The sequence below is a fragment of the Lactuca serriola genome, chromosome 1, assembly GCF_051521515.1.
Source record: "Lactuca serriola cultivar US96UC23 chromosome 1, Lser_US96UC23_V15, whole genome shotgun sequence".
In the NCBI taxonomy this organism is placed as follows: domain Eukaryota; kingdom Viridiplantae; phylum Streptophyta; class Magnoliopsida; order Asterales; family Asteraceae; genus Lactuca; species Lactuca serriola.
In genome coordinates this window covers 105,687,809-105,703,389 of record NC_136408.1, presented here as the reverse complement: position 1 = coordinate 105,703,389, position 15,581 = coordinate 105,687,809, and the positions used below count along the sequence as shown (strand labels likewise).

General features: G+C 31.0%; 1 protein-coding gene across 1 annotated transcript; it reads left to right on the top strand.

The window, feature by feature from the left end:
* The first annotated feature begins 5,211 nt into the window (after positions 1-5,211).
* LOC145096971 (fatty acid amide hydrolase-like) lies at positions 5,212-15,238 on the top strand. Its single transcript, XM_079034384.1, has 20 exons — positions 5,212-5,409; positions 5,814-5,923; positions 9,467-9,527; positions 9,611-9,804; positions 10,528-10,657; positions 10,747-10,824; positions 11,305-11,452; positions 11,816-11,928; positions 12,297-12,372; positions 12,458-12,529; positions 12,623-12,668; positions 12,849-12,917; positions 13,013-13,093; positions 13,721-13,824; positions 13,973-14,065; positions 14,140-14,208; positions 14,341-14,405; positions 14,528-14,589; positions 14,746-14,841; positions 14,940-15,238. Exons 1-20 carry the CDS (start codon positions 5,310-5,312, stop codon positions 15,000-15,002), a joined length of 1,830 nt encoding a protein of 609 aa, XP_078890510.1. The 5' UTR covers positions 5,212-5,309; the 3' UTR covers positions 15,003-15,238.
* The last annotated feature ends 343 nt before the right edge of the window (positions 15,239-15,581 follow it).

Below are 15,581 nucleotides of genomic sequence, written 5' to 3'. Positions count from 1 at the left end.
AGACGTTCACCACTATCTATATCAATCTATGATGAGTCTTGTGCAAGTGGGAGATTGAAAGATCTTGTATGCCTAAGAGTCATTATAGAATGATATTTCTAATAATATATGATCCTATAGGGTCACACTATATAGCAAGTTACCGTCAATTGATTATTTATTAGTATAATTTGATTATTAATAAATATATCAGCACTTGTATTTAATTGGAAAAATTCATGGAAATAATATTTTACTAATTGAGAATTTATTATTTGTAGACATAATATTTATTGGAGAAATAACAACTTATGAAATATATCATAAAGTATGATTATTTATAAGTTATATTTATATCGTAATAAAGTAGGTCAATTTATATAAAAGATAGTTTTATATAAAATAAGCTAGTTACAATTTATATAAAAGATAGTTTTATATAAAATAAGATATTTATATATGACTAGTTATATAAATATTTATATATGTTGGGAGCTCTTTATAAAAACAATTGATTTTATAAAGATAACATGCATGTGTATATAAACTAGCCATGAGACAACTTTTGTCTTCTTTTGTGCATGCTTTTTCAAAAATTGTAAGGAGACCAAGCATGGTCTTCTTTTGCCATGCTTGGGACAAAATTGTCTCTCCTTTAACTTTATGGTCTCCTTTCACTTTTTGGCCATTATATAAGAGAGAGCATGGCAGGGTTTTTGAAACACTTCTTGCAAGCTTCTTCTTCTTCTTCTTCTTCTTCTTCTTCTTCTTTGGAGTCCCAAAACCATGAGCATGAGAGGCTCAAAGGGTCTGCCAAATTTTGAAAGTTCAAGCCCTTTTTCTCCTCCATTCTCTTGCATTTTGATGATAGACAAAGTCCCATTGTTTCTTCACCTTTGAACATATATTTGGTATATATTTCAAAGGCTTATGAACAACAAATTACAAGTGAATAGTAGCATGTTTTGATGGTTCTACTATTGCTTGGTGGATACTTATAGAGAACTCTTGCTTTAGAGTTTCATGCCACACTTCATCAACTTCCAACCTCCCATGAGGATCAAAGTCTTCAAAGGTTGTTATGCTTTCCCTTCTATGGTTCTTTTAATCTTTCTAACTCTTGCAAAATGATCTTTGGTGGGTAAAATAGTTTTAGTTTTATTCAACATTTTTAAAGCTTCCGTTGTCATTTTTACCGGTTGTGGAACCGGATTTTTTGAATTAAAACCCCAACAAATCGATCCACGATGACCCAAATCAAATCCACCCCGTGCACAGTCCGAGGAAACTTCATAATGAAATCCATGTTAATATCCTCCCATTTCCACACGAGAATATCCAACGGCTGCATCTTGCCGTGAGGACATTGATGCTCAACATTGACTTTCCTACAAGTCAAGCACCTATCCACATACCAAGCTACATCCCACTTCATGCAGTGCCACCAATTATCAAGCGAAGATCTCTATACATCTTCGTTGCCCCGGGATGAATGGAGAACCTCGATTTGTGCGCCTCCTCCATCAGAACCTGAAGCGCACTGCCCCAATACAGATCCCATACTCTCCGAGGAAGAGTCAATAACCCACGGCTATCATAATCATAAGAAGCTACTTGACCCACTATGTGCTCACTCTTTCCAGTATTCTTCTTTTATAGCCTTGATCTGAGCCTCACGAATCCGCTCTAAAAGTGGAGTAATCACGATCATCCTCAAAAAAATATCTCTGATCGGAGCCGCGAATGCCTTGCGGCTAAGAGCATTGGCCACCACATTGGCCTTCCTTAGGTGGTAAAGGATATCACAATCATAATCCTTCACCACATCCAACCACCGGCGCTGCCTCATATTTAGATTCGGCTGATCCATCAGATATCTCAGGCTCTTGTGATCTGTGTAAATAGTATAACGGACCCCATAAAGGTAATTTTGCAAAATCTTGAGGGTGAAAACCACATCCCCCAGCTCCAAATCATGCGTTGGATAGTTCGACTCATGAGGCTTCAACTGCCTTGAAGCGTAAGTGATCACGCGATCCCTTTGCATCAGAACTACCCTCAAACCCGTGATCGAAGCATCACAATAAACCACGAAGTCCTCAACACCCTCCAGAATGGACAAAATTGGCTCCTCACACAATCTCTGCCTCAGGGTCTCAAAAGTTGCATGTTGCTCAGGCCCCCAGTGAAAACTAACGATCTCCTTCGTCAACTGAGTTAGAGGAACCACTATCTCGGAGAAATACTGAATGAATCTCTAATAGTAACCTGCTAACCCTAGGAAACTCCAAATCTCAAATGGAGATCTCGGAACCTCCCATCTCATCACAACTTCGACCTTGGTCGGATCGACCATAATACCATCCTAGGCGACAAGGTGCCCCGGAAACTGCACCTCACGCAACCAAAACTCACACTTGGAGAACCTTGCAAAAAGTCCCTCCCTCCTTAAAGTCTCCAAAAACTCCCTCAAATTCTCCTCATGCAACTCCCGTGTCTTGGAATAGACCATGATATCATCAAGAATACAATCACAGACTGATCCAACATTGGCCTACATATGCGGTTCATCAGGTCCATGAATGCGGCTCGAGCATTGGTGAGCCTGAAGAGCATCACCACAAACTTGTAATGACCATAAAAAGTCTGGAAGGCCGTCTTCTGCATATCCTCTTATCTGATCCTCATTTGATGGTAACCGAATGCAGACCAATCTTGGAAAACCAAGATGCACCCTAAAGTTGGCCAAACAAATCATCAATCTTCAGGAGTAGATAACGGTTCTTCCACTGTTAGCTTATTTAACTCCCGGTAATCAATACACATCCGATGAGACCCATCATTCTTCTTCACAAACAGTTGCGGTGCTCCCCATAACGAATTTCTAGGTCGAATAAACACTTTTATCTAACAGCTCCTGTAGCTGTGTAGACAACTCCTGCATCTCTGGAGGAGCTAACCGATATGGTGTCTTGGCTATTGGAGCCGCACCAGGAACCAGGTTAATCCTAAACTCCACCTACCACTCCGGAGGCACCACAGGAAAATCCTTCAGAAACACATTAGGGTACTCCCATACAATCGACACATCATCCACGATCACCTTACCCTTATCCCGAATATCCATAACATAGGCGACAAATCCAAAACAATCTTGATGAATTTAACGTCTGGACCTAGTTGCTAAACATAAAATCAGCCCATGCTGAGCTCTCTTTCCCTAAATCACAAACTCTCCCCCACTCGGGGTCCGGATTCACACCAACTGATTACAATCGATCACTGCCCCATTGGGGCTCAATTAGTCCATCCCTACGATAACCTTGTTCCCATGCAAAGGGATGGGAACCAAATCAATCAGATACTGCTCGCTGAACATCTAAAGAACACAACTATGATAAACCCTCGATACATGGGCAAATTAATCATTTGCAATCTCGACGTCTAAAGGACAATCCAGCTCCCCTAGAGCTCCAACAAACCTCTTGCTAAGTGCAAGTGATACAAAAGATCGGGCAGCCCCCGAATCAAACAATACCAAAGCAGAAATATCGTTTACGAGGAATGATCCTAAAATAAAATACATAAATATAAGGAGACCATTCAATATAAATAAACTGATAAATAGAAGATATATACCTGTCACCACATTAGGTGCTGTGCGAGCTTCCTTGGCCGTCAGATGAAAAGCCTTGCTCTTCACCAAAGGCGCATCCACCTTGCCCTGGCGGCCATTGGTGATCCTCAACATCGCTGGAGCGGGTGCTACCACTGGTCCCATTGCTGTCAAACTCGTAAAATAAGCCTTTTTGTGGCCCCTCTAATTGCAATGGAAGCAAATCAGATTAGATATTAGGGTGGTGGTGGTAGTAGTAGTAGTACAATCCCTGCTAATATGACCCGTCTGACCGCACTTGAAGCAACCATAACCACCCTAAAAGCCCCATCGTGCATCTTGCCGCATTTGCCACAGTGGTTCCAGCCCTGCTGGCCTCTCGATCTAAAATCAAATATATACCATAATGACAATATTAATTTCTAATTTCAAATTTCAAATTATAATTTCAATTTCTAATAAATTATAGTTTAAACCTTCGTATTTAACATTTTGTTATAATTCACATATGTAGTACATGGGTCTGACAATTAAACACGTAATTTTAATTTATTTATTTTTCACATGTTTATTTATTTTTAATTTTTTTTTTCTCATCATTTTCACTTATTTCGAACTTTAAATACAAATAAACTTCCCGTTAGTCATTTGTATTTAACATTTTGTTTTAATCAACCCATATAACGTCATGTTTTGCAAACATTTTCAATTTTAGAGTTGCCATCTGCAAAATTCATGACTATTTTGATGATTGAGTCAATTTTAACAATTCTTAGAAAATGATTTGATGAAATTAAATATATTTGTCTTTTATTTTTTTATTTTTAAATATCACTAACTAGTGTTATGATAACATATTAGCTAGTTTACTTGTTGGTAAATATTATTTGTTTGTACACATGGTACATATATTCAATTCAAGGATACAATCCAATAAAAAAAACATATTTCCTTCATATTATATAAATAGGAGTATGTATATGAGAATAAATATAAAAAAAATATAGAAACATATTTAATTTTTCTTTCAAATAATATTTTGGGTTCTTATCAAACATATCAATGTTTTATTTTTTAAATGAAGTTACATTAACATATATGAAAACATTGTTAGATGCATCCAAAGATATAAATCTTTAATTAGCATGCACTTATACTGTTATACAATCAGTTTACCAAAAAAAAAAAAAAAAAAAAAAAAACATACATGAAACACATTGTTAGAAGCATCCAGGATTAAAAAATCATGTTGCATTTTGCAAACAAGAAATTGTAACTTTGTAAAAGGAAAAAGACATTTTCACACCCACATGAACCACTTATTATCATTAATTTATTGGTAGATAATAAGGATATCATTTTTTTTCTTTTTGGAATTTCTCTTTCATATTTTATATATTTATTTTCTTAATAGATCTAAAATTCCAATAAAAGTAGTTGTGATTCATAATTTATATAATTTTTTTTTTAAGGAAAATTTAGTATGTCTCCATCAATTTTTTATATTAAATGTTAAAAAATTATTATATTTACTAAACAATAGAATATATCATGGACTCTACACACACACAACCACAACCACCAACACCGCTCCTATAAATACAGCAGCCAGTTAGTTGAAGGGTCACGTTAACAAGTCTCCCACTTCTCCATTCACTCTTTCTCCTACCACAGACTACTCTCCTTCACGAAAAGTCGAAAACACAGAGAATTAATGGGGATTTTGAAGGACAACGGTGTCGTTTATGAACCTATCAACGAAGTTGATCTCAGCCCTAATAGCGATCAGCTCTACCTCCATTCTGATGTCAAAGGTCTCTTCATTCACCTTCAATTCAATTTCATCTCGTTTAATTTCTCCATGATCGATCTTCTCCAATCTCCATTTCCATCAATACACACAGTTTCTATATCTCTCTCTGTGTGTGTGGTGAATTTGATCATTAGATTAAATTTATGATCAATTATACATATTACGTATGAATTTTAACTGAATTTGCGATCATCAACTAGCTTTAATTAACTGATGTATGTGTATATCAGTATAAGATTGCGTTATGTATGTAGATACAGTTTCTGTGTGTGTGTGTGTGTGTGTGAATTTGATTGTTGACTAAATGTGTGATTATATATATATTATGTATGAATGTATGACATAATTTGATAATTGGCTTGAATTAATGTATAGATATATGATTGTATATATATGTATAAACAGCTCCTCGAATGGCTGGATTTCTTGCGAAGGTATTCGTGTGGTTTTTGGAGATGAAGATAATCGGCAAGATTTTGCTTTACTTTCTGAAGAAGAATAACCGAATTCAAAAGGTATGTAATTGTTCTTTTGTTAATGTAGTTTTCGTAATTTAGAAAATTTGGATTTAACGTATATTGTTGGCATTATTTTAATTAACAAAATCATTAAAGAGCATTAAATTTTGGTTCATATAATGATTTATTATAAATTAAACAAATTTAAATGAATATATCTTTTACAAACAACAGGTTTATTTTTTTTCCAAAGTTTTAATGAGTTCAAAACATGCATAAACACTCCAATGAACACTTGCTTGTTAATATATGTTAAACCTTTTAGTAGTTAAATCATTAATTATTATGTTTTTTTTTAATCAAATTCATACAAACCCGTTTTTGCTATAAAAAAATATACAGTTTTAATTTTATTGTGTAAATAATACAATAATGTGAAGTAATTTAAGATAAACATTGTATATAATATACATCTCAATAAACTTTGAAGTATGGTGATTTTTATGGACAAAGGGAGTAAGAAGTAGGACCAAATAAGTATTCAATTTTGAAACTTCTAGTGCCTTATAAATTGGAAATTGACAACTCATTTATGTTTGTAATTTAAAGAATACTATTTTTAATAAAGTTTTTTATTTTTTGAAATAAAACAAATGTATCATCTTTGATTTTTAGATTTACTTTTATATAATTCTTTATATGACGTGAGAGGAATAAATAATGTGGAGGAATAAGTACATTGTGGATTTTTATAAGAGAAGTATTTCCCCACTCAATTAATCAACGAAAACTAGCTTAGGCCAACTTTCTTCTTTAAGTTAAGTTGTGAATTGCTTCCATTACACCTTTGCTTGATTTGGATGTGTAATAATTGTTATGACTAATCAAATAAACATAACTAAGTAATATATGTAAATTAAAATTCAGGAAATATTTTTGTAAAACAACATATGATGGTTCCGGGCATACATTCTAAGTGTCAAAAAAAATAATGTTTTTATTTGTGTCCTTTTAACTTTAAAAAAAAAAACACCTTTCTAGTGACTATTTTTAGTAAAATATTACTCATAAAAATATATTATTCGGAATATTATATTAGAATATCATTAAAGATTTTTTTATTAAGAATTTAAGAATTTTATACATTGTAATATTCTAATAGAATATATTATGCATATTATATTATTATGAGAATATTTTATTTGAATAATGCATTAGAATGGTGATTTATTTATTTGAAATAAAAAGTTGCGAAGGTTAATGATAAATTTTTTGACAACTGAAATATGTATCTAAGATCGTTCACATGTGTTACAAAATCTCATTGTCTAATATGAACTCGACATACACACACACACACACACACACACACACACATATATATATATATATATATATATATATATATATATATATAAAATTGGTTTTAATTTTAATAATTTTACCTTCTTATATATTATACTGAATAAATTCAACTTCTAAGTATTTAGAAAATTTTGAAGGTATACCTAATTTGACCTATATTTAACCTTAAAACAATTATATGCTTGAAATGTTACATATAATATCGTTTTTTCTTATAATTGAAGGTACATTTAATTGATAAAGAAGAAATTAACATAATTTGTAAAGATTAACTTGTGATTTTTTCTTCATAAAATTAATTTTTTTTTACAATACTTACTACAAATTTATTGTAAAAAGTAATTAATTAAGGTAGGTAATTAATGTTTATTTCACAAGTTCAAAAATTCAAAGTTATATTTATTTTGACAAAGTTAAATATTTGTTTACTTGATTAATAATTGAACCTTTTTAATTAGGCTAACTAACTCATTTCATTCAGTTACATAAATGTCACGTCACTATTTTTTCACTCCTCTAAACTTAGGAAATAATTAAACAAAACAAATCAGTGTAAATATGTGATTCTTTAAGTTAGGTAGTAGTGTTTAACTATGTCTATTTAAATTTTTTTTTAAACACTAATGTGTTTTAAGACATGAATTGATATCTTATTAGTATTGCAATTCAAAGGAGCATAGAAATAGTCCTTACATATAACAATTTCATGTAGTGAATATTCAAAATTTATGTCTTTAAACGTATATAATACCTTTTAAACATCCAAATTTTCTATTAAACTAAAAATTAAAATATGTTAACTGGTATGAAATATTCAACTTACACCATAACGAAATAATCAAATTAATACATATTGTAATTCAAAAGTTTAGATGTCGACAACAATTTATGTCACGAAGAAACACTTAGAATAATACATGAAAAATAAACATTTATAATTTATAATAATACATAAAATAGTCAACCACGTAATCGCTTGGTTGGTAAAACTTTAAGTTTGTCAAGTTCAAATTTTTGGATGATCTTTTACGTATGCACCAAATGCAATCTCAAATTGAATGTAATATATATATATATATATATATATATATATATATATATATATATATATATATATATATATATATATATATATATATATATATATATATATAATGAGTTAAAATTAAGACTTTGAATTTGAATATTTTTCCTTGAAACTTTAAGACTTTTAGGTGGGATGAGATTTGAGAGTATGGAGTATTGAGTATGGAGTAGTGGGACCAACTTTAGTAATGGTAATTTTGTGGACCAGTTTATTTATTATTGGATCTTCAAATAATCATCCACATTGTGGAATAAACAGCTATCATACTATCAATCATATCATATACTCAGAGTTATAGAGTCACAGTGTCATTAAACCATATTAAAATAAGTTTGCTAAGATATAAGTGACATTAATAGACCTTTGAATTTAGTTAGTTCAACTCAACATTTTCTAAACATTGAATATATGCTAGTAAATAAGTGATATTATATAAGAAAATAGGTAATTGTTTGACAAACCAAAAAGTAACTAATAAGCTAGTTTTTTTAAAAAGCTACTTATACTAGCTTTTTGAGAATTTTTTTAAAATTTTTCAAAAATACCACCAAATTAATTATAAAAACACATTCATTTAAAATGTCATTTTATATCTTTCAACTAGTTTTACCAAGCTTCGTTTTTTATCAGCTAGCTTTTCAGTTATCAGTTAGCTTTTTATTTACCAGCTAGTTTTTCAACTAACAACTAGCTTTTCAGCTAGTACGTCAACCATAACTTTAATATCATCCAAAGTAAATCGAATAATCTTTATGTACTAAAAGTTACTCTTTTGCTTAGGTAGGCAAATTAACCTGTTTATCTTTGTTTTTCAAAACAACTTATTAAATAAAGTTGGATTTAGGTTGATCAATTTAAATTGCAAAAATTATAAAACAAAATAAAAATATCACTCATAGTTAAAAGTTAAAACAAAATACAAACACAAATAATTTAAATTTCAGATTGGGTCATAAAGACTGGGGTGAGTTTTACATTAATGACTTCAAAAATGATCAAATCTAATAAAGACAGTTCATTTTAGAATGTAATAAGAGATAATAAAATAATAATTACAATAATAACAAAACAAAAAAAATAAAGTACCATATATTTCTTAATTCTTAAATTAAATTAGTACCTTGTTTTTTTTTTTTTTTTTCGTGCAGTTAGTTTCATATGCGGTGTTGGAAGAATCACCTCTATACGTTCCTTTGCACCCTTATGAAGGTCAGTTTCAGTTTCATTAAATTAACATCGCTATGAATCATATCATAAATCATAATACAATATTTATAATTTATTTAATTCAGAATTTGAAGAACAAGAAGAAGAAATTGAATGTCTAAATCGTGGTTTGTCAGCATCAGAACAAGTTCAACATGCTGTTGATTGTTTACAGTCTTCAGATTCTTCTATTCTTGAAGATTCAAACTTCAGTTTTCGAAGATGGACGATTTTGGATTATTCTAGAGCTTACACATCACGACAAATAACTCCTCTTATGGTATGTCAACATTTTCATAAGGAACAAGATAGGAGCGACTTCTGTTATTTGTGAAAAAGACAGTTATACCCCTAGAAAGCTTTTTAGTCCCAATCATAGGAGAAAAATATAGCGTGAATGCCTTTCTTATCTTCAATATCAAAATTGGCCTTGTTAGTCTCAACTCTCAATCACCTAAAGTACCAAAAAAGGTGTAACATATCATTTTTTTTACTAAAGTAAGGAGACAATTTTTTTTTTAATCCAAAAAGGTTTTATAGGTTAGATTTGTGACTAAAGTACACAAAATTATACCAAAAAGATATAACAGGTAAGATTTGTGAGTGAAGTCAATCATGATACAACAAATTGTACCAAAAAATGAGTAAAGGTTATATTATATTTGTGAGTAAAGTCATTGGACAAAAAGTTATACTCAAAAACATGTAAAAGGTCAGATTCGTGTGATTAAAGTCAATAGGACAAAAATTGTACCCAAAAAGGTGTAACATGTTATATTTGTAACTAAAGTCAATAGAACAAAAAGTGTACCCAACATATTTGTGACTAAAGTCAATGGGACAAAAAAAATTGTACCCAAATTGGTGGATTTAGGTGGAAAGGGCATCATTCTTATCTTTCATTTTCATAAAAGACATGAATGCCCTTCTTATCTTCATCATTGAAAATAGCCCCGAAAAGCTTGTTTAGTCTATGCCATTAATCATCATTTTTTTTTTTCAGGTTGCAGAGCGATTAATATCAGCAATCATGCAATCTTCTGGTCCAGAAATGGATATGTCATTCTTCATTAGTTATGATACTCATGATATTCTAAGGCAAGCTACTGAATCAACTCTACGTTATCAAAGAGGTATGTACTATGGGCAATTACGTAATTTAACCTTATCTTAAAATCACTTTCAATCAGGGAATTTAGATATTCGCTGTTTATGTATGTAGGTGAAGCGATTTCTGTTCTAGATGGAGTACCTATTGCAGTCAAGGATGAAATAGATTGCATGCCTTATCCAACTACAGGTAATTTATCTCTTGCTAATATTTATATATATATATATATATATATATATATATATATATATATATATATATATATATATATATATATATATATATATATATATATTCTGGAGAATATACATTACTTTTTACCTATAAAAGCAACATACTAATATATATATATATATATATATATATATATATATATATATATATATATATATATATACAGTGATAATAACATTATTTACATTTACTATTATCGGTAAAGAAATGCATGTAAGTTGCTATATGGTTGAGGATGTCTCTTGAAAAAGGTTCAACGAAGACTTATGTGTTAATATATATATATATATATATATATATATATATATATATATATATATATATATATATATATATATATATATAAAGTTGATCAAGGATATAGTGGTCTTTTAATAAAGGGTAGATTTATTTCTTTATGTTTTGAGTTGCATTACTTACAATTGTTTGTTGTAGGAGGTTCAAAGTGGCTGCATAAAGTAAGGCCTTGTAAAGAAGATGCTTGTTGTGTTCAGAGGTTGCGTGCATGTGGTGCCATACTTGTTGGAAAAACAAATATGCACGAGCTTGGTGCAGGAACCAGTGGGATAAATCCTCATTACGGGTAAACAAAAAAAAATTGCATTTCCATTTATATCCTTGGCCAGGGCTATTTTTTATGAGGAGGGTATTCATGTCTTTTGCACAGATGAGAGATCGAGAGCAAGTCCATGTCCCACCTTTTTCAACCTTTTTTAGTGGAACAAAAAAATTGAAAATTTTGTTTGATTGACATCATTCCTGGTCTAGTCCAATGCATGCCAAACGCAGTACAGTCTGTTCTGTCATGTCATGTCTTGTCCTTGTTGGACACTCCTGGTCCAGTCCAATGTACAACAAATGCAGTACAGTCTGTTCTGTCATGTCATGTCTTGTCTTGTCCTTCTTGGACACTCATAGACTCATATATTTTTAATTTTTAATGTAGGACTTCACGAAATCCATATGATCCCAAACGGATCTCAGGTGGTTCATCTAGCGGATCTGCTGCAGTTGTATGTGCAGGGTTGTGCCCAGTAGCCCTCGGTGTTGATGGGGGAGGTAAAGTTACTAACAAACTAGTCTTAATCGGTTCAGCACTTAATCCAAACAACTATACATAACCCTTTCTTTTTTACTTAATCTAGACAAAATGACTTAATGAATTAATCCAAAAAAACCTTCTTATTTCCTCCCAACTACTCTTCTTCTAAAATTGAAAATCGATTAATATGTTGCAATTTGTTTTTTCGAATGTAAGGGTAAAACAGTCACTTACACGGTTTATTCGGTCTAGAAAAGGAAAATAACTTACGTATACAACACTTTTTTCAGACATACATCATTACCCATTCAACAACTTTACCTAATAGGAAACAAAAAGAAAAAACAAACCAATATTTGGTTTTTAATTTTCATTATTTGTCTAGGATCTGTGAGAATGCCTGCTGCTCTTTGTGGTGTTATTGGGTTAAAACCGTCTTTTGGGCGCATACCACACACAGGGTCAGTTAACCTTTTTTAATCTTATATACATGATATTCATCAAGAATACTAAGTCATTTTCTTCTCTATCTTTTTTTTTTTTCAGGGTTCTACCCTTGAATTGGACAGTTGGAATGGTTGGAATATTAGCAGGAACAGTTGAAGATTCTCTTATTGTGTTAGTGTTCTTCATTTCTAAAATGTTTTTCACTCTCTTAGACTTTTATAATTTTTTTTTTTTACAACTTTCCACTTTGTTATATATTTTCAGTTATGCAGCCATCAGTGGTCCAGCTGAATCACACAAACCAACAATTGTACTTAACTCATCCTATATCACCATTATGTCAGAGTCTCCTTAATGTGCTTATCAGTTGTTTTTCTATACTTTGAATTTAAGCAACAAAAAGAATCGATAAGCACATTAAGCAGAACATTTATTCTAGGCATAGTGGACTCATAAACTTTTTTTTTTCTTTTTTTTTTTTTTAATACAGCCTAGATTGAATTTACCAAAGCTGAATCTTTCTAATATGTCTAGTATCAGGATGGCTAAATCTAATGAGGTTCTTACTTCTTACTTCACCTTTATGTTTAATTTTAATTTTTTTTTTTCCTTATGATAATTATAAACTTTCTGCTTTCTAATTTCATATATCAGTGGTTCAATGATTGTTCGGATGATATTAGAGCTTGTTGTTCACGTGCGTTGGCTAATCTTCATAAGTTGTATGGATGGGAGGTACTCAATGTTTATTTTCTTTACTCTATATTAATTTGTTGAGTAAATTACACGAATGGTCCCTATGGTTTGGGGTAATTTGCACGTTTGGTCCCTAACTTATTTTTTTAACTCGAAGGGTCCCTACAGTTTGTTTTTGTTGCATGCTTGGTCCCTGTCTTACCTAAAAAGACTATTTTGCCCTTGATTTTTTACTTTATTTAAATAAAGTGGGGTAGGTAAGGTAAGGTAAGTTGAGGTGGAAGTGAGGTTGGGGTTGGGGTTGGGGTGTGTTTATTTAAATAAATTAAAAAAATCAAGGGCAAAATAGTCTTTTTAGATAAGATTGGGACCAAACATGCAACAAAAACAAACTGTAGGGACCTTCCGAGTTAAAAAAATAAGTTAGGGACCAAACGTGTAAATTACCCCAAACCATAGGGACCATTCGTGTAATTTACTCTAATTTGTTTAAGTAAATAGAAAAAGGAAATGTCAGAGTTTCTTTACTTTTCTAAAATACAATGTTGTAATATACATAAATGAAAGTAAGATGTTACAATAAACAAATTAATGAAAATATGTTGCTATTTTTTTTCTATTTAACGATAAAACTCCCACAATGTCTTTTTACTTTTCTTCATACAGACAATCGAGGTGACTTTACCAGATATAGAAGTGATGCGTTTGGCACATTATGTTACTATTGGTTCAGAATGTACAGCATCTATTGCTCATCATTTAGAAAAGATGTAAGTAAATTTCCAATACACACCAAAGTCAACATTCAATTAAAAAAATAATACACAAAACACAATTTTATCCATTTATCCATTAATCTATTGTCTGCATTCTGCAATGATGCTGAATTGCTAAAATTTTTAACTTGAAATGAATCAGGGGAAAGTCAGAATCTGGATGGGATGTAAGAGTTGCCCTTTCTATATATGCTTCTTTTAACAGTAGGGATTACTTGAATGCACAAAGGATCAGGTATCAAATAGCTTAAATTCTCCCAAATTTATATTTTTCTTTTTTCTAAAATTTTATGGATATGTTTATTGTAGAAATCGTCAAATGAGGTTCCATGAAAAGATTTTCAGCATGGCTGATGTCATTGTTTCACCTATGGTTGGGTATGATCTTGTGTACCTTAAAAATCTGGATAAATTTTGTTAAAATATATTTAAGATGTAAAGCATCCTTTTTTTTTTTTTTTGGATAAAGTAAAAAAAAAAAAATCTAATTTTATTTATGGTTTATGGTAGTGTAACTGCATATGAAATAAAGGATGATGTAAGAGACACCGGAGAATTGGACTATGTTAATGGAGGTAGTAATAGTATATATAATATATATGATATATGATACTTTGCCTTTAAGGCTTGTTTTTTGTTTTTCTTAATTTTTCACTTGGTTTTTAATTTCTATCTTTTTTGTTTTTTTTTTTCTCAGCTGCACTCGTTCGATATTCAATAGCTGGAAATTTTCTTGGATTGCCAGCTGTGACTGTTCCTGTAAGTTATATAAAAAATTTGGAAAATGATAGCCCTGGACGGGACAAACTTTCTACAACTATTTTTACCAAATACAGTACAACTTGTTTTTGTCCAGTAGTGATAAACTGGGCCTTAGTGGGCCAAGTGGGTTAACAATTTAATTGTTTCTGGTAGGTTGGGTACGATAGACTTGGGTTGCCTATTGGGATTCAGTTTATCGGGAAGCCATGGTCTGAAGCTAAATTGATTCAAATTGCTTATGCTATGGAGGTAAATTGGGAAAAAAAATTTAGTTTTATATATTATATTACTCTTGAGGTTGGTTGTGTTTCTTGAACTAATTCCTACTTGACATGGTTTGTTTTTAGGCGTTGTGTAAGGCTGAATACAAGAAGCCACATGTTTTTTATGATATACTAGCACCTAGCTAATGTTGTTAGAGATGATCAAGATTCAAGATACAACAACTTCCATCGTAAATCAACAAAATATTAGTTTTATATTTGATTTATTGAATGTGTGCATGGTTTGTTACCCGATCGGCCACATAAAAGTATGCAATAGGTTACCATTTACATTTTTTTTTGTTTTGTGTATAGTTTGTTTGGTTACATTTATTTTTATTATATGATCAATTTGAAGTCCAATATTTCATTTCTCAAAATAATTTTTTTGTTGTTTTATTATATGTAAGTTTCGACACCATGCACCGTTAAACAAACCAGTAATAGTAAAGACTTCATTGCTGACTCTCGAGATAAAGTAATTTTCAATGCCACCCCAACCAATAATAGGTATATAACGATGACAATTACAGTTAATGGAATTTCTCTTCTGGATATGTCGTTTCAATGATGTATTTATGTTTCACAACTAACTTAATTTATGAAACAATTAGTTTTTTTTTATATTAATGAAATGTTAAAGATTTTTATACATGAAACAATAATTTAAAGGAAAATAGAAAGCCTTAGATAGGAATATAAAATTGGGTTGCTAGTATCTAGTGG